At 47.0% G+C, this 22,302-nt stretch overlaps 2 protein-coding genes and 1 long non-coding RNA gene across 4 annotated transcripts in view; 2 read left to right on the forward strand and 1 right to left on the reverse strand.

Moving 5' to 3' along the window:
- LOC102187597 (probable ergosterol biosynthetic protein 28) lies at window positions 611–10,540 on the forward strand. Of its 2 annotated transcripts, none has more exons than XM_018053955.1 (5): window positions 611–1,187; window positions 3,323–3,486; window positions 5,840–5,930; window positions 9,739–9,857; window positions 9,984–10,540. In XM_018053955.1, the coding sequence occupies exons 2-5, from the start codon at window positions 3,354–3,356 to the stop codon at window positions 10,061–10,063; spliced, it is 423 nt and encodes a 140-aa protein (XP_017909444.1). In that variant the 5' UTR covers window positions 611–1,187; window positions 3,323–3,353; the 3' UTR covers window positions 10,064–10,540. The 2 variants fall into 2 exon arrangements, with proteins under 2 accessions (XP_017909444.1, XP_017909445.1); XM_018053956.1 differs by having other exon boundaries at window positions 611–927.
- LOC102188506 (feline leukemia virus subgroup C receptor-related protein 2) overlaps window positions 10,385–22,302 on the reverse strand; it is a 120,299-nt gene continuing 108,381 nt past the window's right edge. Inside the window, exon 10 of the mRNA XM_018053951.1 lies at window positions 10,385–13,234. Coding sequence (XP_017909440.1) covers window positions 13,172–13,234 — 63 coding nt within the window. The 3' untranslated portion in view covers window positions 10,385–13,171. The remainder of the gene's footprint in view (window positions 13,235–22,302) is intronic.
- On the forward strand, window positions 13,241–15,178 carry LOC108636925. Its single transcript, XR_001918642.1, has 2 exons — window positions 13,241–13,496; window positions 13,918–15,178. It is a non-coding gene; the product is annotated as an uncharacterized LOC108636925 (long non-coding RNA).

Raw genomic sequence — 22,302 nt, forward strand, 5'->3', positions numbered from 1 at the left:
AGCCAGTTCCGACAAGGATCCCCTACACATGTTCAGCGAAATGGGCAGTATGGAACAATCTCAAGGTTTTCTTCCGAGTATCCCCAACAGGATTTCTCAGAATTTCCCAAATTTTGGGAAGTCCCTTAAATTAATAAAAAAACAAACTAAACCTCCAAGCGATGAGGGGATGACAACCTGTCCTAGGCTGCAAGCTGGGCAGGAAGAGACAGGGCGTTCGCAAGATTGAGGACACTCGCCCGAGGAGTGTCCTCACCCTAAAAGGATCAGGCTCTCAGTCCCACCCACGGCTCACCCCCATCCCAGGGAGGTCCTCGGATGCTCCCCACGGAAAGGACGCGGGGAGCCGCAGCCGCTGCGATTCAGCCCAGCGCGCCCGGAAGCCAACAGCTGTTCCCGGACAAGGAGAGGGAAGTGCAGCGGCCGGCGCCCGCCGGGACTCGGGGCGCCCCTCTCTCCGGGGAGGAGGGCGCGGGCGCAGGCCTTTACCCGCTTCATCTTCCCATCGCTCGGGGCGGGCAGGCGGGGACAGCGCTCGGCACCTCCCTCCCTCCTCCTTCACCGGCCGGTCTTCAGAGAAGTCTTGAATTCTTTTATCCGCTCTTTTCCCCGCCGTCCAAAAAAGATTGACTCCGAACCCGGAGTTGTTCTGCTGCACTCAACAGGAGAGTTCACTGCAAGGGCCGAGTGCTGGGGTTGACGCTTGGGCAGCTGCAACCGCTGACTCGCAGTAAAGGGGTCCAAGACCCCTGACTTCCAGCAGAACGAAAACAGCCAATCAGAACGAGGACAGACAGATTCAACCCAATCTAGGAGCCAGGCTGAGAGTGGGGGCGGGAACAAGGGCTGAGGTAGACTCAGGTCTGGAGCTGTGCTGGGGCAGTTTCTTTGCTGCTGCTGCTTCTGTGCTGAGAGTACTCTAGCCAGGTAGGGTGTATGTGCGGGGGAGAGGTAGGTATCTGTGTGGCTTCTAATGGAGAGGATCCGCACAGCCTGGAAAAATGGAGATGGGATAGAAGGAAGATACCCGGGAGGCAACCTTGTAGGGAGAAAAGAGATTTCAGAGACCAAGAGCAGCGGGAGCTGGGAAAACGAAGAAAGCTTGTGTGTACAGAGCGAGTGAGTCGATGAACGAATGAGTGGCCACTCTGAGCCTGGCGCAATGCGAGGAAGCTCTGCTTCCTAAGGTAATTCTTATAATAATCCTTGGAATAGGTAATTTTAATCTCCATTTTGCAGGTAAGGGAACTTAAGCTGTAAAGTGTGAATTACTTGCCCATGGTCACACAGCTACTGAATAGTGAGACCAGGAAAGGAACCACTGACTCCCGACTCTACTAAACACCACACCTTTCCTGGCCTGGGTCAGGGCAAAATCGGGGAATACAGGTTGGATTCTTTCAGAGGCCCTCAAAAGCGTTGAGGAAGCCGTGCTGAGGGACTGGCAGAGCAATTTGGGAGAGTGCTCTGGCTCTGCCTTCACCAGCTATCTTCTGGAGTTTCGGAGAGCTTCTGTGAAATGGGCATAAGTTCTGTCAAAGAGGGAGGCCATCCATGCAGGTTTTCTGACCCTGAGAGCTTAAGTCTCCTACTGAGGGAGGGAGAGAAATCAAGGAGGAGGGGAGGGGACTGTGTGTGTCTTGGCCCATGCTGGAACTGCTCATGATTCCATTAGAGCTCATTCTCTCTGGACTTTGACAGAGTCCACTTTTGTGATCTTGGCCCATGCTGAAACTGCTCGTGATTCTGTTAGAGCTCATTCTCTCTGGACTTTCACAGAGTCCACTTTTCTGACCCATTTGCACTGAGACTTCCGTCCACTGACCCTTCTACCTCTGGAACTTTCTTTATTTTCTGATGCGTCACACTATCTTGAGCCATTACTGATGTTAATATTTGTTTCAGCTGAGTAATGTAGGACTATAACAAAAGGCCTACTGTCAAAGTGACAAAGGAAGCCTGATGATTTATCGCCACTTCAGGCCAAAGAAATTAACCAGACAGTAGATAAACCATGGGTCACATACCAAAGATGGGAAGAATCAATTCCATGATTAGATTTCTATCTACATGGTTTTTATTTAAGCATGATAATTTGAATCAGTGCTCAGCAAGGGTTGATCTAACATTTTGTTCTCTTATTTAAATGAAAACTTCATACCCCGATGGTATTTTCTATACCAGTGTAGACAGGTGGCTATGGTTTGCTTGCCTCACTCAAAAATGGAAACTTCATCAGAATATGCTCAGTGAGACCATCTTAGAGACCCATAGACCATGTTTTGTATCTCAGCTCTTTCATCTATTGACTGTGTAACCTCAAGCAGGTCACTTAACATCTCTGTGCCTGCCCTCATCTGCTAAGTGGAAATATTCATAGTGTCTCCCGACTGTGTTTAAGGATTCAGTGAGATAATAGATAGGTTTTTGGCCCAGCACATGGTGTATACAAATAATCAATAACTATAATTTCTTCCACAACCCAACACCGACATAGCTGTTCCTTCTCCATCTAATTTTCTCACTATTTCTCAAGTCACCACAATTTATTTATTTTTAACTTTTATATTGTTTTTCTAATTTATGGAACATGGAATCCCTGTGAACCAAAGTAGAGAAAACTTAAAGCGTGTAAATATTTCCCTCAAGCCATACATGCCACTCAGACGTGCAAGACTTCTCTGTGCTGGGAAGGATCGATCAGCAGTAGCCAGGCAGGTGTCTGTTAGTAGATTTATAATTACCTTTGAGGTACTTGCAGAACAAAAGAATGACGTGAAGCACCAGGTTAGAAGGAAAGATCCCAGGGGTCTGATTCAGCCAAGAGAAAGGAGTTCTGCTTTAGGCTAATATTTTGGAGAAATCCCTTAGCCAGAAATAAGCATGGTGCTACTTGTTACACAGTATACTGTTGACTCGCCATTAGTATGATGAAATATTGAGACCAATTTCCAGAAATCGTTCATTAGAGTCCATTTTATTTCTTGGTAGTGATGTTTGGACACCTCCCTCTCCTCTGTTTCCTTTCTTTCCATTTTTTCCCCAGGGTCTGTCATTTCCACCCACTGCATTATTTAGCCTTTTAAAAATTATTTTTGTCAGCACACTTTGAGTTAAGGTAGATATTCAAAGACAAAGTGCCAACCCTATGAAGGGGGCATGAAGGTAGACGAGCCTCCGGTATTTGGGAGAGGAGTTTATGAAATGGCTGATGAAGTAAGATTAGTACCGCCCTCATGAATGGGACACAGGTTAACTACAGAGCTTATGGCTGAAGCACATTAACCATCTGTGTCTCCTGCCCTTTGCTTTTGTTTCCAAGGCAAAAAGCCCTCTCAGGTTGGAGGGGAGCCATGAGCCGATTCCTGAACGTGTTACGAAGCTGGCTGGTGATGGTATCCATCGTAGCCGCGGGTCACTCGCTGCAGAGCTTCCGAGACCACACCTTTCTCTATGAAAACATCTACATCAGCAAGCCAGACCTGGGTAAGAAAGCAAAGACCTGCATCCTTTGTGGGAGTGGCCTAAATGGTGGTCCCCAAACCTGGCTGTGCATCACAATAACTGCAAAAAACTAAAACCAGACAAAGCACAGGGGGCCAATTCCCTGTCCAGACCTAATTACTGAATCTCTCACCCCCTGGATGTGTCACAGGAAGTTCTTTATAGAAACTTCCCAGGTGATTCTGATTTTGCCTCAGCTAGTGATCCTAAGCCACTACGTGGTGGATAACAATTGGTCCTTTTTGCCCGCAAGCTTCCCTGAATACCTTTCCCTTCATTTTACACTGCCCTTGGCAGCTGGTCTGTACAAATACCATTACAAGGACATGTGAGGAAACAGACTTCTGATGACTCTGATGCCTGATGAGGAAACCATGAAGAAGGTTTTCCTATTAGCTTCTTTCAAAAATCAGGTCATGGCCCATATCATTTATACCCTACATTGCATATGGAGAATTACTAATCCAAGGTCTTCTCAAACCATGACACAGATCCTGAAAAGATATCCCAAATCCCTCCAGGTTGGTTTCCCACATGAATTTCCACAGGCCCACGATGGCTTTCCCCAGCATCCTGAGCCTCTCTGCTGGAAAGTGGTTGCACATTTCAGCTTGCGCTTCCTTCCTTTGATACGTGGGGTGGCTTGAGCTGCAGCACCATTTCATAGTAGCAACAATTCTGTCACATTTATAGGTAACCCAGATTCCGGTTCTCACCTAGTTCACATTTCTGCAGCATCTGGCTATAAAATGAAAGTGAGAAGGCTAAGGCTCACTTTGAACAAAGCTCAAGTATAATAGGCTTAGAGAACCTGGAAAAGTGGGTGGAATAATTCCACTTTTCGCCCTCCAGTGCTGTCCTCTGGTGGTCCAGGAACTCTGTATAGATTCACAGGGTTTTTGAGGTCATCTGTCCTAGCCCTTTGAATTTAAAATTGAGACAGAAAAGCCCAGAGGTTATGTGATTTGTCGAAGGGCATATAGGTGAGCAGAACTGTGTGTGTGTGCGCTTCTGCAGGCCTGCACTCACACACAGCTCGGAAATAGGTCCCTCGTGACCTCCTGGGACTTTATGGTGATAGCAGGAGCCTGGAGCATGTAGTACAAGAATTGCACCTGACGCCTACTCTGGTTAGGATTACTGAGATACTCCATTTTCAGTTCTCACTCATAAAGAGATGTATAGAAATTGAAAAGAGAAATTTCCTGTCATTTCATCAGAAGTGCTATCAAAATGCTTTATAAAGAATGTAAAAAGAAAAAAAAAAAGAATCTAGCTCTCCAGGACTAACCACTATATTTTAGTTTGGGATATTTTTCTCAAAATGACTACCATCTAAAGATCTTTGGGGTTGTGAATTTAGTGTTGCTGTCTGGTTTTCCAAAGGCTGGAAAATCCTTAAAGGAAAATCCTGAAGGACATTTCGGTTGTGAGTCTTGTCCCTTAAAACTTCTCTTGCTCAGGAGACCAGGAAAGGAAGTATCCTTGCTTTTCACCATAGATCAATACCGGTACATTAAAATCAACAAGGTAAGGCTTTCAAAAATACCAGGGGTGTCCTGGGCCCACCTCCATAGTACATGATTTAACTGATCTGGTATCCAGGTCTTGGTAATTTTACAAAATTTCGTCAGTTGAATCTAATAAATGCCCAGGGTCAAGAAGCACTGTTATGATGGACTATGATTTAAACATTCTGGAGAAGACATTTAACGCAGCAGTGCCAAAATGAAGCTAGCAAGAGCAGAGTGGCCCCGGCTAACACGGAGCTTTGTTCCCTTCCTGCACGCACAGTATACCAGCCTCGTTAGGGCTTCATTCACATGATATAGATCTGAATTTCAGGAGATCCGGGGACCTGGGTCTCTTAAAGACCAGGTGTGGGTGCCTAGACAGGGCTCAGTATTTCTGTGTTCTGTCCTGCATCAGCCTCACTGAAAGTCTAACCGCCTAGGCATCTTGCATTGACAGACCACTTGCCTCCGTGTTCCCCCACACTTATCCTGATTCAGACTCACTTGCTTCGCAAACACTAGAGCGGCTTCCAGGCAGACCCGTAAACCACTAACCCAGGAGCTACTTCCGAATTGGGCTGTTTGTTAGGTTTTTATTCTTGGAATTCGCCCGCCCAACTGTAGGCATTTGAAAAGGGGCTGAACCAAGTTTCCTTTTGGAATTCTTTCCATTCCTTCTAGTTCCCACATGCAGCATCAGAGCCTGTACTTTGCCCAGCCAAGGGGATTGCAGGCTCAGCTCTCTGACTGCTTCACTGGAGGAGTTTGGAGGGAACCCTGACACACCCTTCTCAACACTCCTGCTTGTTTCTCTTGCACAGTGAATGGCCTCCAAGCTCGGACCTTTGGAGTCTGGACACTGCTCTCATCAGTGGTTCGCTGCCTCTGCGCCATCGACATTCACAACAAAACGTATGTAAGGGAGGGAAGAGCACCTCCCTGTGTTGGCAATGGGTGCTGAGCAGAGCCATTGTGTTCCTCCCTCGATACTTGTTTATCCTTAAAATCTATAAGGCAAGGCTTTTGAAAATACCAGGGGTGTCCTGGGCCCACCTCCATAGTATATGATTTAACTGTTCTGATATCCAGGTCTTGGTAATTTGATAAAATTTCTTCAGTGATCCTAATAAATGCCCAGATTCAAGAAGCACTGTTATGATGGACTATGATTCCATCATATGGCCTATGATTTGATATAGTAACCTAGGATGTGAAGATAAAAGATTACTAGGTACCATTCCTTCCAGGGCTAGAAAACATCACAGGCCTGAAGGTTTTTAAGCTTAAAAATCTTTGAAATGGACACAGCAAACTGGTAATGTTGTGATCCAGTGGCCTGCATCATATCCCTCTACTTCGTTACTAATGGGTCAGCCTTTCTTCTACTAAAGAGGTAGTGTGCTTGCTCTTTTTAGAGAGGCCATGGCATGCCTATGCTCACATTCCTCCTTGAGAGGCAGGGATGAACAGAAATCACGATCCATGATGTCATGAGCTCATCAGTAAGTGGCTGTTTGTTTACACAGAGTCATGAAGGGAGGGTCACAGAGAACCGAGGACTCCTCTGTATTCTGCCTCTTCAGAGGATTCACACAGACTGTGTGCATGTGTGCGTGCACACTCATGTCCAACTCTTCGACCCCATGGACTGTAGCCCACCAGGCTCCTCTGTCCATGGTATTTTCCAGGCAAGACTATTGGAGCAGGTTGCCATTTCCTGCTCCAGGGGATCTTCCTGACCCAGGGATGGATCAAACCTGCATTTCTTGAGTTCCTGCATTGGCAGGCAGATTCTTTACCTCTTTGCCATCTGGGAAGCCCTCATACAGACTGCTGCTGCTGCTAAGTCGCTTCAGTCGTGTCCGACTCTGTGTGACCCCATAGACGGCAGCCCACCAGGCTCCCCCGTCCCTGGGATGCTCCAGGCAAGAACACTGGAGTGGGTTGCCATTTCCTTCTCCAATGCATGAAAGTGAAAAGTGAAAGTGAAGTCTCTCATACAGACTAGTGTGGAACAATTGCAGGCAGTTGCAGCCCCTGGGCTAGAAAGTGTTGTAATCTAAACTGGCCACTGGAGGGGGCTCGAGCTTTCTTCCCGCAATCAAGGTGGAAACTGCTCAGGTCCCCAGGTGAGGCCACCAAAAGAGTGTCATACTAAAACACTTTTGTGTTAGCCAGACTCTCAGCACCTGGGCAAGATAGGAGATGGTGATATTTATTGAGCCCCTCTTATTATACCACATGCTTCCCCATGACATTGATCAAGTCTTCTCCTAGTAGCCCTGGGAAGCAGTGATTTTTGTTGTTGATTTTGTAGATTTGCGTATTAGAGACTCGATTCATTTAAATTGACGAAGACCAGGACAAGTGGGATTTGAGGGCTGTTAGCACTGTGATCTATTCATCTTTATTTTTTTGTGTTTTTGAACCTGAAACTATGGTTTACTTGTTCTACATTGACGTATATTTTTGGAAGTAGCATGCTGCTGCCGCTGCTGCTGCTAAGTCGCTTTAGTCGTGTCCGACTCTGTGCGACCCCATAGATGGCAGCCCACCAGGCTCCCCCGTCCCTGGGATTCTCCAGGCAAGAACACTGGAGTGGGTTGCCATTTCCTTCTCCAATGCATGAAAGTGAAAAGTGAAAGTAAAGTTGCTCAGTCAGCGAGCCCATGGACTGCAGCCTACCAGGCTCCTCCATCCATGGGATTTTCCAGGCCAGAGTACTGGAGTGGGATGCCATTGCCTTCTCCGGGGAAGTAGCATGGTTTAGTGGAAACACCCTGAGGCCCAAGAAGGAAAACTGGAAAATAGGCTCTGGTCTCATTTCTGTTGGTAACTAGGTTTAAAGCAGCAGGTTTATTATAGACCTTCTCTGCATCTCAGTCCCTTCATGTATAAAATGAGACTTGTGTATCCTCTCAGGGTGACTGGGAGGGAGTAAGGGGTGCATAATCATTTTAACGACCTTTACCATGATGAAGAATTACTGACAAGTAGAAGGGGTGTATATTTTCTTTGTTGTGCTTTGAGGATGAGCCGAGACAGCTGAGACTTATCTTTACCTCTCTTACCCATTCATTACCCCTTCACACAACACAGGACAGCCAGAAATGCTGACTTCTATTTCCAACCTTTTTTTTAAACCCTGGGATTTTAGTCCATGTGCTTCTGATATGCTCTCTGATTCTATCCCCTCCCTAACCAGAAACTTGAAATCAATTCCCAGCTGTTCTTACTTTCTGAGACAGTCTGCATTCTGCCCATTTAAGGTGTATTTCTCTAAAGAAACCTATTTTCACTTAAAAAAAAAAAGACATCAACCCCATACATACATGTTTACTAAGTATGTAAAAATATGCATAGGAATGATAAAAATCAATCTCAAGATGTTAGTTCCTTCGGGGGAGAAAGGAGGCAGGACAATGGGATCAGGGTGGAAAAGGATCCACAGGAAGGTTTGACTGAAATCTGTAATATTTTATTTCTTTGGAAAAGTATCTGAAGCAAAAATGTCAAGATAATGAGATTTGACGGAGTAGGGTATTGGTTCAGTTCAGTTCAGTCGCTCAGTCGTGTCCGACTCATTGCGACCCCATGAATCGCAGCACTCCAGGCTTCCCTGTCCATCACCATCTCCCGGAGTTCACTCAGACTCACGTCCATCACGTCAGTGATGCCATCCAGCCATCTCATGCTCTGTCGTCCCCTTCTCCTCCTGCCCCCAATCCCTCCCAGCATCAGAGTCTTTTCCAATGAGTCAACTCTTCGCATAAGGTGGCCAAAGTACTGGAGTTTCAGCTTTAGCATCATTCCCTCCAAAGAAATCCCAGGGTTGATCTCCTTCAGAATGGACTGGTTGGATATCCTTGCAGTCCAAGGGACTCTCAAGAGTCTTCTCCAACACTACAGTTCAAAAGCATCAATTCTTCGGCACTCAGCCTTCTTCACAGTCCAACTCTCACATCCATACATGACTACTGGAAAAACCATAGCCTTGGGGTAAATTCTATTATGTATGATTTTTTGTATTTTTGAAATATTTAATAATTTGTAAATTTCAGAAAGAAGAAATATACCAGCTATCAAAGTGGTCCATCTTCCTATAACTTCTGTCTTCTCCACCTTCTTGTCAAAACTGAGGAACGAATTTTCCTGTGAGGTTATCACTGTGTCCTCCCTCTGACCATTTTGCTAGGTTAAGATGCAAAGTATCTTAAGAGGCAGCCCACATTGCAAAAGCATCTAAAAGCCCCAGAAAGTCCCTTGCTACCCATTCCTCATTCATGCCCTTCATTCGGTGGCATCCATCAGATGAGCACTGACCAGCCCCTGGCTAGAGAGGTGCAAAGCGGGCTTGGACTAAAGACAATTTGAGCAAGTAGAATATGGAAATGTGATTGATCCAAAATCATCTACACTGCCTATGAATGCCATACCCCAGACTCTGCTTTGCTATCACTGGTTTCACCACCTTGCTAAGACTTGCAAAGGCACTCTGCTGGGTCATTCTCCTTGATTTAGCAGCTCAAAGCTTCAGTTTTGCCCTAGACATGAGGAAAATTGATGTGATCCAGCATCCAGGTCTTTCGCAGGACCAAGTCTCCTTTTTCTTTAGCTATAGTCATTTCCTGGGTTTTGATTTGTGTGTTTCAAGTCTGACCACTTCCTCTGCACTGAATAAGTTGTACCTTCTGTCCCATTTCTGTCTGTTTCCCTGTAGGCTCTACTACATCACGCTCTGGACCTTCTTCATCGGCATGGGGCACTTCCTCTCTGAGTTGTTTGTTTTTGGGACCATGGCTCCCACGATTTTCATCCTGGCAACCCTCACGGTGGCAAGTAAGCATCGAGTGACCCTGGAACTCCCACAGGAGCCGTCCCAGCTCTAAGGACAAGCCTTATACAACTAATCTAAGAAAGCATGGTGCTTAGGTCAGCCACTAACCTTGTCTGTCTGTATTTAAGGTATCTCAATCCTGGGCATGCTAGTGGGGCTCTGGCAGCTAGAAGCAGAACCAGGATCCAGACAGAAGAAGAGAAACTGAGGCCAACATCCCCATGTCCAAGACTTCATCTCCTGCCTTTGCTTGCATCTTCCGTCCCTATGCTCTTCAATTTCATTTCTGCTCCATCATCCACTTCTAGCCTTTCACATTTGGGTTTTTTTTCTTTAATTTAAAATTTAAGATATAACATGCATATAGGAAGTCAGTACCATTTAAATTTATGTAAAGAATCATTTTAGAAGGAGTCCTCTGTACCTCCATCCAAATCAAGGAACTGCCAGTATATCCGAAGCCCACTGTGTACACTTCCGCAACCCACAGCCTCTTCCAGGACCGTTTTTCCAGCCTTCTGCTTTTTCCTTTTGTTTTTAACTGTCGACTATTTTAACATAAAGGAAACAGCTGTATGAGCATGGAAAGAGCACTGGAGCCCAAGGACAAGGCGCTGGAGCAGACGGCTGCCATCCAGACACAGCCCTGAGCCCCTCCACACTGGCGGAACCCTCACACACAGAGTATAGATGCGAGAACCCGTTCGCTACTTCAGCGAGTGTTTACTGAACACATACTCCATGCCAGACACTTGGGAAGGAAACATGAACGACCCAGGCAATGTCCCTGTAGTCAAGAAACAGACTGTCAACAAGCCCACACCTGAAAGAACGACCCCAGGCAGTGCTAAGACTCTAGAAAACCAGGTACCGTGATTCGGAAGAGGAGGAGGTACAGAACCTAGATCCCTGGGAAAAGCCTCTCTGAGGAGGTGGGATCTGAGCTGAGTCACAGACATCATGTGTCTTCATATGTGAGGCAGTATCTAGGGCAGACCTAGCTGCACTTAATCTTGTTCAAGGACTAAGGTCACTGAACTACAGAATGGTGATGTTCCTCAGTGGAAGGTAGGAGTTACAAAGGGAGCAGGGGGCTTGCGACGGGCCTTCCCAACCAGTTAAGGCTCTTCAGGTGAAAGGAACAAAGTCTTCCTTAAACTAGCTGAAGCGATGAAGATAACATTGGCTGACAAAACTGAACAGAGGATTGTAGGCTTCAGGAATGGTTTGATCAGGACTCAGTTCCATTTCTCTGGAGTTCTTTTGACTCTGCCCTCCTGCGTTGGCTTCATCCACAGGCTGGCTTCCTTTATGGTACCAAAAGTGGTTATAGCAATTCCAGGCTTCATGTCCCCTCCTCGAAAAAGAGCTCCGTGGTATGAACTATCTTTCCCTTATCAGCCATTGTAGGAGGCAGTAAGAAAAGCAGTGATCTTACAGAGAGTTAATGTTGGGGTGGCGGTCTGCAGGGAGTCCACCTCAGAAAAGAATGAATGAAAGCACAAGACATATGGATCTCCTGGGCGCGCCTCGAGGAAGTGTGATTCCTGATAAATAAAGGCAAGATCCCGGAGGAGCTACAGATGATACAGGGTATTTGGCAGATACTCTGGCTATTCGGTTTCTCAAACAGCCCAGGCTTGGCCCCTTCCCAGGTGATTTCAAGTGGAATCCTACTGTTGTTCGTCCGCCTAAGGATTGCTGACAGATAGGATCAGAGTGCCCCAGACGCAGTCAGCTCGCTAGAGAAGAAATGTCCATGCAGCCCATTCTCATAACGCACATAAGGTGAATGCCTTACGAAGGGGAGAGTGACAGGAAGGGGAGCAATCCAGAGCTGCAGAAAACAGCCCTGGGTTCCGGCCCAGACAGTCTGCTGCATGACTGCTGTGCTTGTAGAGCAGACACGCCAGCCACCCTGGGAGATAAGCCAGAAACCACAGTGGGCTCCTGGCAGCAGGCACCCTCGGGTGGCGCTGTCCTCGCTTGGCAGCAGGCACACTGTCTTCGAGTGGACGCTGTGTGGAAAGCAGTCCTAGTCCCATGTTAGGCACTGAGTTGCAGTCCCCAGATAGGCCAGGTGTAACCTCTGCAGCCTCATTTTAAAAATAACCCAGTCGATGGCACCGTCTATGCAGCAGAGGACCACCTCTCATGGTATAGAGCCCCCACCCCTCCTTCCCATTCCCACCCCCAAAGCCGTCTCTGCCCCAACAAATGATAAGGCAGACCACATGGAGAATCTATCGCTGCCTTGATCACCTGATATTAACAAGTAGAAAATGACTAATTATGTTTTTAAAATGAAACAATGGTTTCAGCAAGCATTTTGTTTATGCATTTTAAGGGACTGAAGAGTAAACACTTTGGCCTCATCAAAAAGTGCAAAACCATCACTGTCCACTTCCCTCCCAGCCCTAACTCGGTCCTCCTACCAGAAGTTTGACTTTGCTTATGTACAGAAGATCTGTGCACACAGACACAGACACCGTGGGCACACCTCGGGTCCTGGCCCAAGCACCGCTGCCACGCAGGCAACTCCAAGGCACTGAGGCCGAGGCAGTGGGCACAACTAAACAGCACAGGCGTCTTGATTACAGAGCTCAGGGCACAGGAGAACTGGCACAAATGTCTTATTTTGAGGCAATTCTCCCCAAGCCGTTGAGTACAGCCAGATGCAGGCAAGGCATGAGTGGTCAGCTTGGGCTGGTTGAAAGGAGTCCCTTTAAATTCAGGGTGTCTGAGAAAGGATTGTTGCTGGAGAAGGGGTGAGGAGAGGGTTTGGGGCTGCAACACTGTCCCCACCAGAGGTGGACGTGCTCACCTAATCCAGCAGACCCAAGTCCTATCAAGGCCCCCCACTCCTTCTTTCCTTTCACCTCTCGGGAGACCCTTGGAGTTCTCGGGGGCAATGATCTAGGTGAGTTTGCAGTGAAGGACACCGACCATGGGCTGGGCTTGCCCTTCCTCTGGCGGACATCTCCCTAGAGAGGGGCTGGAGCAGGAAGGTGAGGCAGCAGTCAGGACTGACTCCAGGATTCTCTCTGCCACCCCAGCTCCCAGAACCTACAGGGGGAGGGCGGAGCCCCAACCTGTGTGGTGGAAAGGGCACCCCCCTCACAGAGACAGGGCAAGCTCTGGAGTGACTTCCAGGAAGCAGAGCACTGTCCTCCAAGACACAGATGTTCCTCCTAGTTCCCCCAGAAGCTGCTCGGGTGAAGGCCGTGGGGCTGGCAGGCAGAGCTGTGCTGGCTGGAGAGGTGGGGGCGGTCCGAGTCCCCCGAGTCACTCCTCCGCTCTCTCAGAAATGCTCCTCCTAGACAGTGGTGGGGGCTTTGTTGCTCTTGCTGTCCTCCTCCTCGTCCCCCTCCTGGGGTTTCTACAAGACAGACAAGGGGACAGCCCTTGGGGTGAGGAGGCAGGGACTCCACCCTGCTGAGTATCTGCCTGCCCGTGCGTCTGGAATCCAGGGGGAAGACCAGAGTCCCAGGCACTCAGCATCCCCGACTGAACAAGGACGAGGACAGGGGCTCCGGTCACACACAGTGCTCCCCAGACACACACACCATCACGACAGGAGCAAAGGAGGAGCGAAAAGGTCAGCCTTCCAGGACACCACAGCCTCCAGGGATCATCTCACTGTGAGTGCCACTGAGCTCCGGTCACCCTCCTCCCCTTCTGACAGCCTCACCCCACCTGGATGGACCCCCATGTGCCTGTGGAAGGGCCAGGTCTGCACCCCCCTCAGGAGTGCTGACTACCCCCAGTCAGGGGCAGCCCCCAGGGGAGGAATACAGTTACCACGTGTGTGGAACAGATGCACAGTGAACTGTTACAAAGACAGGATGCGGTATGGCTCACAGTATGTATATACTAATATAGCTCCCCAGAGAAGAGGAGGCTTCGGCTCTTTGTCATCAGATTTCTTGGGGACGATGGCTCAGAATTAGAAGGTATTCAGGGTCACACTTGTTAGCTGGGTGGGATTAATATGCCCTGAAGATTATGCTCTGAGGCCTCTAAGTACTAACTGCCAACTTGGGCGTTTGTCTGCTGTTTCAGGAACACTTTGCTTCTTCCCTCAGGGGCTCATCTCACTCCCAACAAGGCCTCGAGCACGGGCCGAGCCCCGCACAGCTCTGACCATCGAGGCTGGCGGAGCACACGCAGGCCACGTCAGCTGGAGGAAAAACTTTCTTTCTCAGAACATTCTAAAGGCAGCCTGTCAGAGGCTACAGCAGTAGATCCAGCTTCCAATTGTCTATCTTGCTACTGTTTTGGCTGAGAATCTCAGCCCGAACCCCGAGATGCCCTCGTTCAGCAGCCAGCAGCCGATTTCCACTGTTCAGTCCATCTCCTCTCTATGACACACTCATGCACACATACCTGCCTCCTCCAGTGCCATCACCTTGAAATCACAACCAAACAAGGCTTATGTCTTTTATGGCAGAAAACTACCAACTGGCAGAAGATGCTGACTGTCTTCCTCAAGGTGGCTCATGAGCCGCCAGTTAGAAGTTCTGGTTCTTTCTGCAAATGACCCACCTCACTGATCAGAAAGCGCAGCTCTGGCCCGATGCGCTCCCTGCCCTGTTGTCCACTGGCGCTGAGGCTGAAGTCCTGGGACGGTTTGCAGGTCCCACTCACACCCGCCACCTCGGTGGGGAAATGACGGCTCCTTCACGATGCCCTCTGACAGCCCTGACTCCCCTGGGCCCAGCCCCGTGTGACTCTGACCCCCGTCCCACCAGCCCCCCAGGTGTATCCAGGACAGCACCGTGAGCCTGCACCCACTGGCCTCCTGGCCCGACTCGCGCTGCTTCCCGCAGTCCACACGCACAGGACTGAGCCCTCACCGCCTGCTGGATAACAAGCCTGGCCCACGGGGGCAAGGAACTGCCTGCGAGACAGGGAACTGTGGGACGACCTAAGTAGCCAACAGGAGGAAACAGACGTGTACATGGGGACGTGCGGTTGGGGGGCAGTGGTGTAGAAAGGCTGTCAGACTCTCCTGCAGAAACAAGCAGGGTAGAAAGCCCAAAGAGAGGGCTGCCCGGGCAGGGTTAAGATTCTGTGCTTCCGCTGCAGGCGGCATGGTTCTATCCCTGATCAGGGAAGTTTGCATGCTGGGTGGTATGGCCAAAAAGATAAAAAACTCAATGGCATAAGCATATCCATAGAAAACACTGGGAAATGACTAAAATGTTACTAGGTTATCTCTGGGCAGTAGGACTATAGGCAACCTTTACTTTTGTCTCTTTGCCTGTATCTGCCCAGGAAAACACAGATTATAAACTAAACATAGTAAAATCTTATCACTTGACACAATGCATCACGTTGCAAATTGAAATATTTTCAAGAGAAATCTATCTTGTTTTTTCGCAAGTACCTTTACTCCAGGTTCAGGATATAGTCACCAAAGTTCCCAAATCACATGTTTCCTCGTCAGTGGCTCAGAGACAAGCCCATCTCCACAGGGGTGATGGCAGGGTTCTCACAGACTCCTGAGAAGACCGCCCCTATCTCAGGCTTTCCCTGTGTCCCCACTGAACGTCCTGTCCCAGGCGCCTCGCCCCACCTGCTCCCTGCCAACTCCAGAGCATAAGATCAGAGGACAGACAAGGAACTAAAGATTAGCATCCACGAGCCAGCGCATGTCCTTAATATACCTCTTTTAGACACCATTTTTGCTTGGGGAAATTGTCAAGGATTTTCAAAATTATATATTCTCAGCATTGGCCTCATACATTGCTGAAGCAATGTCCATTGGTAGTGCTGACAGACCTTTTGACAGGACAATGTGGCAATACACAGGAAAGTGTGAAAAATGGGCATGATCAGCCCGAGTTAATCTCAGCCAAATTTCTGCAATAAACACTTCTGATTTGTAGGGGAAAGAGGACGCAGGTTTTCTTGTTTTTTTGCTTTTTAGCTCTAGGTAAAGTAGACTCGGTGTTCTAACAGTGGATCACCAGGAGTAAAAAGGAGTAAATGTCACATACAGGTGCATTGAAATAACCGTGTTCATCTGAGACACTTGGACTCCCAGTAATGCCTGGATTGCTGGCTGAGATTTCCATCTTGGATCTTTCCATCACGGGTAGCTCCAGGGATGAACAGAAAACTGACTGTCATTGAACAACTCAGATTCATGGTCAGTAGACCTCTAACAGCAGCTGTTGGAATCAGCCAACCAAAGCTGGCTAGCAGGAGAAAGTTCATCTCCAGAGAATCTGCCAGAGTCTGCTTCCCAGGGAATCCAAACTGTGACAGCTTATACCAGATATGTTTCATAACAGCAAACACTAAGAGATCTGGAAGGTGGCTCACCCATCACTTGGATGGCGATAAAGACCCCATCAGTGGTACCTGGGGTGCAGATATCTCCAGGCAAAAGACAATACATAAAGTCTAAATTTAGAACATGATGAAAGTGGTTTATGAACCGCAATGCAAAATAATGTAAAACAAGAGTTTATGAAAGACAGACAAGAAAATTGAAGATCCACCTATAGTTTTTAAAACGACCCCTCCAATGAAGCAAATATACTATCTTCATGAAAGGGAATGAAATAAGTTTACAGAAGAGCCTAGAATATAGAGATTAGAATTATATGGTTTCTGGTGTAAATTAAAATTTAAAGTCCCAATTTTCAGTTTCCTAATCATTTTTATTAGCAGTGGCCACAGGACCAGAAAAGGTCAGTTTTCATTCCAATCCGAAAGAAAGGCAATGCCAAAGAATGCTCAAACTACCACACAATTGCACTCATCTCACACACTAGTAAAGTAATGTTCAAAATTCTCCAAGCCAGGCTTCAGCAATATGTGAACTGTGAACTTCCAGATGTTCAAGCTGGTTTTAGAAAAGGCAGAGAAACAAGAGATCAAATTGCCAACATCGGCTGGATCATCGAAAAAGCAAGAGAGTTCCAGAAAAACATCTATTTCTGCTTTATTGACTATGTCAAAGCCTTTGACTGTGTGGATCACAATAAACTGTGGAAAATTCTTCAAGAGATGGGAATACCAGATTACCTGTCCTGCCTCTTGAGAAACCTATATGTGGGTCAGGAAGCAACAGTTAGAACTGGACATGGAACAACAGACTGGTTCCAAATAGGAAAAGGAGTACATCAAGGCTGTATATTGTCACCCTGCTTGTTTAACTTCTATGCAGAGTACATCATGAGAAATGCTGGGCTGGAAGAAGCACAAGCTGGAATCAAGATTGCTGGGAGAAATATCAATAACCTTAGATATGCAGATGACACCACCCTTATGGCAGAAAGTGAAGAGGAACTAAAAAGCCTCTTGAGGAGAGTGAAAGAGGAGAGTGAAAAAGTTGGCTTAAAGCTCAACATTCAGAAAACAAAGATCATGGCATCCGGTCCCATCACTTCATGGGAAATAGATGGGGAAACAGTGGAAACAGTGTCAGACTTTATTTTTTAGGGCTTCAAAATCATGGCAGATGGTGACTGCAGCCATGAAATTAAAAGATGCTTACTCCTTGAAAGGAAAGTTATGACCACCTAGACAGCATATTGAAAAGCAGAGACATTACTTTGCCAACAAAGGTCTGTCTAGTCAAGGCTATGGTTTTTCCTGTGGTCATATATGGACGCGAGAGTTGGACTGTGAAGAAAGGTGAGCCCCGAACAATTGATGCTTTTGAACTGTGGTGTTGGAGAAGTCTCTTGAGAGTCCCTTGGACTACAAGGAGATCCAACCAGTCTATTCTAAAGGAGATCAGCCCTGGGTATTCTTTGGAAGGAATGATGCTAAAGCTGAAACTCCAGTACTTTGGCCACCTCATGTGAAGAGTTGACTCATTGGACAAGACTGATGCTGGGAGGGATTGGGGGCAGGAGGAAAAGGGGACGACAGAGGATGAGATGGCTGGATGGCATCACCGAGTCGATGGACGTGAATTTGAGTGAACTCTGGGAGATGGTGATGGACAGGGATGCCTGGAGTGCTGCGATTCATGGGGTCACAAAGAGTCCGACACGACTGAGCGACTGAACTGAACTGAACTGAAGCTAAGGCCAGATAATTCAGAGTCTTGGATGAGAGTGAACACAGATTGTATTTTAAGATAAAGTAGGAGCACTGGCAGCTTTTGAGGAGCTGAAATTATTGTTTGAAGAAGATAAATCTGAGAGCAGAATAATTCATAATTGGCTGTGATAGAAATAATGTTGCATTGTTAAAGAGATTTCCTTGGTTCTAATTTTCATTTTAGCACTCACTGCTATATAATGTTTAGAAAGTTCAGTTAACTTTTCTGGGCTTCAACAGAATCATCATCCATAAGATCTATATGAAATTAGGTAGGAGGGTCTTTATTAAATAATTTTTTTCAGGTTTGCTTCCAAGTTAGTCTAGCTACTGCTGCTACTGCTAAGTCGCTTCAGTCATGGCCGACTCTGTACAACCCCATAGATGGCAGCCCACCAGGCTCCCCCGTCCCTGGGATTCTCCAGGCAAGAACACTGGAGTGGGTTGCCATTTCCTTCTCCAATGCATGAAAATGAAAAGTGAAAGTGAGGTCGCTCAGTCATGTCCAACTCTTAGGGACCCCATGGACTGCAGCCTATCAGGCTCCTCCATCCATGGGAGTTTCCAGGCAAGAATACTGGAGTGGGGTGCCATTGCCTTCTCCGTTAACCTAGCTGCTGCTGCTGCTGCTGCTAAGTAAGAAGACCAAATATAAAATTATACTCTTTATCCAAGTGTGAGGTAATAATAAGCCAGGGAAGTAAAAGGATATATAGGAAAAGGAGGCATATGGGTCAGAGTTGAATTGGTTGATTCTTAAGAACCACCAGTAGAAGTAAGTTAGCCAAGTTATGGTTTGAAAACGATTAGGAGAAATCCCTAACTCATACATTGACTGTGATATGACCTTAGGCCAGCCAATTCTATCTGACCTAACGTGAAAGAGTAAATAGTTTTCGTTAAGACCGTAAACAATGGGCTTCCCTGGTGGCTCAGATGCTAAAGCGTCTGCCTGCAATGTGGGGGACCTGGGTTTGATCTCTGGGTTAGGAAGATCCCCTGGAGGAGGAAATGGCAACCCACTGCAGTATTCTTGCCTAGAGATGTCCATGGATAGAGGAGCCTCGTAGGCTAAAGTGCATGGGGTCGCAAAGAGTTGGATACGACTGAGCGACTTCACTTTACTTCACTTAAACAATGGAATTCCTTAGGTTATATTCTTTCCTATTCACTCCACTTTCCCTCACCCTAATATCTAATCTTTTACCTAATTCTTTTGTCTATCCTAGATAAACACTTGTGCTCATCTAGTTCTCTCCACCCCTCTAAGGTGAAGTTGCTCAGTCGTGTCTGACTCTTTGCGACCCCGTGGACTGTAACCTACTAGGCTTCTCCATCCATGGGATTCTCCAGGCAAGAATACTGGAGTGCATTGCCATTTCCTTCTCCAGGGGATCTTCCCGACCCAGGAATCGACCCGGGTCTTCCGCATTGGAGGCGGACGCTTTAACCTCTGATTACTGCTGCAACCTTTGTGATTAATTGGCAAGGAAACTAAAGTATTATAGAAGCAAGTTAAGAAAATTAAGCCAGCTTAAATCAAACTATTTTCACAATATTTCAAGCAATTTAATACTCAAAATTATTTATGGAAACAGTAGAATAAGAGAATGATCCAGGCAATAGAAGCATATTTAATGAATTAAAGAGTAGATACCATGTCCTAGATACTCTCACAGTTCTTTTCCATGTATAATTTCATCAATAATAATATAAAACTTTTGATGTATATATAACTGCCATTTTCAGAATAAGAAACCTAGATTTAGAGAGAAAGTAACTCACTAGCCCAGGGTGGCACCGTTGACATATTGCAGACCTGGGATTTGAATCTTGTTATTTCAGATTCCAACATCCACACACTTGTCAACACTTGAAACTACTACAGAAAGCAGCTGAAGATGGGAGACTGAATCTCAAATGAATGTTTGGGGGTTTAGTTGTATATTAAGGACTCTTCAGGTTAAGGCTGATAAATGATGATTTAAAACAGAGCTACTTCATTATGGAAGGAAGAATGGAGAGATTGCAGGAGAGGGCTGAGAAGTGTACCCCAACAGTTTCCACTGAACCATGGGATTCTGAATTCTTAGTCTATTACGTATAGTTACAATTCCTTGTACTATGCCTTTCATTTCCCATAAAACTTTCCAGAATGGCACACTTTTTCACAAGATCCTGTCACTTTTAAGTTATGGTCAAAATAAACTCCAAATGAGCATCTTCTCTACTATTGCTGGTATTTCTGAGTGGCAGTTTCTTCTAGCATTAGCAAGTCAAAATAACCACAGTTTCTATGTTTAGAAGAATATAATTCTAATCTCTATATTCTAGGTTCTTCTGTAAACTTATTTCATTCCCTTTCATGAAGATAGTATATTTGCTTCATTGGAGGGGTCGTTTTAAAAACTATAGGTGGATCTTCAATTTTCTTGTCTGTCTTTCATAAACTCTTGTTTTACATTATTTTGCATTGCGGTTCATAAACCACTTTCATCATGTTCTAAATTTAGACTTTATGTATTGTCTTTTGCCTGGAGATATCTGCACCCCAGGTACCACTGATGGGGTCTTTATCGCCATCCAAGTGATGGGTGAGCCACCTTCCAGATCTCTTAGTGTTTGCTGTTATGAAACATATCTGGTATAAGCTGTCACAGTTTGGATTCCCTGGGAAGCAGACTCTGGCAGATTCTCTGGAGATGAACTTTCTCCTGCTAGCCAGCTTTGGTTGGCTGATTCCAACAGCTGCTGTTAGAGGTCTACTGACCATGAATCTGAGTTGTTCAATGACAGTCAGTTTTCTGTTCATCCCTGGAGCTACCCGTGATGGAAAGATCCAAGATGGAAATCTCAGCCAGCAATCCAGGCGTTACTGGGAGTCCAAGTGTCTCAGATGAACACGGTTATTTCAATGCACCTGTATGTGACACTTACTCCTCTTTACTCCTGGTAAAGGAGTTGGAGCACAGAGTCTACTTTACCTAGAGCTAAAAAGCAAAAAAACAAGAAAACCTGCATCCTCTTTCCCCCACAAAACAGAAGTGTTTATTGCGGAAATTGCAAACTCACCTGGATCATTGCCCTGAGAACTCCAAGGGTCTCCTGAGAGATGAAAGGAAAGAAGAGGTGGACCTTGAATGGGCCTTGTGTCTGCTGGGTTAGATAACCCTGTCCACCTCTGGTGGGGACAGTGTTTGCAGCCCCAAACCCTCTCCTCACCCCTTCTCCAGCAACAATCCTTTCTCAGACACCCTGAATTTAAAGGGACTCCTTTCAACCAGCCCAAGCTGACCACTCATGCCTTGCCTGCATCTGGCTGTACTCAACGGCTTGGGGACAATCGCCTGAAAATACGATGTTTGTGCCAGTTCTCCTGCGCCCTGAGCTCTGTAATCAAGACGCCTGTGCTGTTTAGTTGTGCCCACTGCCTCGGCCTCAGTGCCTTGGAGTTGCCTGCGTGGCAGCGGTGCTTGGGCCAGGACCCGAGGTGTGCCCACGGTGTCTGTGTCTGTGTGCACAGATCTTCTGTACATAAGCAAAGTCAAACTTCTGGTAGGAGGACCGAGTTAGGGCTGGGAGGGAAGTGGACAGTGATGGTTTTGCACTTTTTGATGAGGCCAAAGTGTTTACTCTTCAGTCCCTTAAAATGCATAAACAAAATGCTTGCTGAAACCATTGTTTCATTTTAAAAACATAATTAGTCATTTTCTACTTGTTAATATCAGGTGATCAAGGCAGCGATAGATTCTCCATGTGGTCTGCCTTATCATTTGTTGGGGCAGAGACGGCTTTGGGGGTGGGAATGGGAAGGAGGGGTGGGGGCTCCATACCATGAGAGGTGGTCCTCTGCTGCATAGACGGTGCCATCGACTGGGTTATTTTTAAAATGAGGCTGCAGAGGTTACACCTGGCCTATCTGGGGACTGCAACTCAGTGCCTAACACGGGACTAGGACTGCTTTCCACACAGCGTCCACTCGAAGACAGTGTGCCTGCTGCCAAGCGAGGACAGCGCCACCCGAGGGTGCCTGCTGCCAGGAGCCCACTGTGGTTTCTGGCTTATCTCCCAGGGTGGCTGGCGTGTCTGCTCTACAAGCACAGCAGTCATGCAGCAGACTGTCTGGGCCGGAACCCAGGGCTGTTTTCTGCAGCTCTGGATTGCTCCCCTTCCTGTCACTCTCCCCTTCGTAAGGCATTCACCTTATGTGCGTTATGAGAATGGGCTGCAGTCATCGCTTTCCTGGACATTTCTTCTCTAGCGAGCTGACTGCGTCTGGGGCACTCTGATCCTATCTGTCAGCAATCCTTAGGCAGGCAAACAACAGTAGGATTCCACTTGAAATCACCTGGGAAGGGGCCAAGCCTGGGCTGTTTGAGAAAC

The sequence above is a fragment of the Capra hircus genome, chromosome 10, assembly GCF_001704415.2.
Source record: "Capra hircus breed San Clemente chromosome 10, ASM170441v1, whole genome shotgun sequence".
NCBI classification, from domain to species: domain Eukaryota; kingdom Metazoa; phylum Chordata; class Mammalia; order Artiodactyla; family Bovidae; genus Capra; species Capra hircus.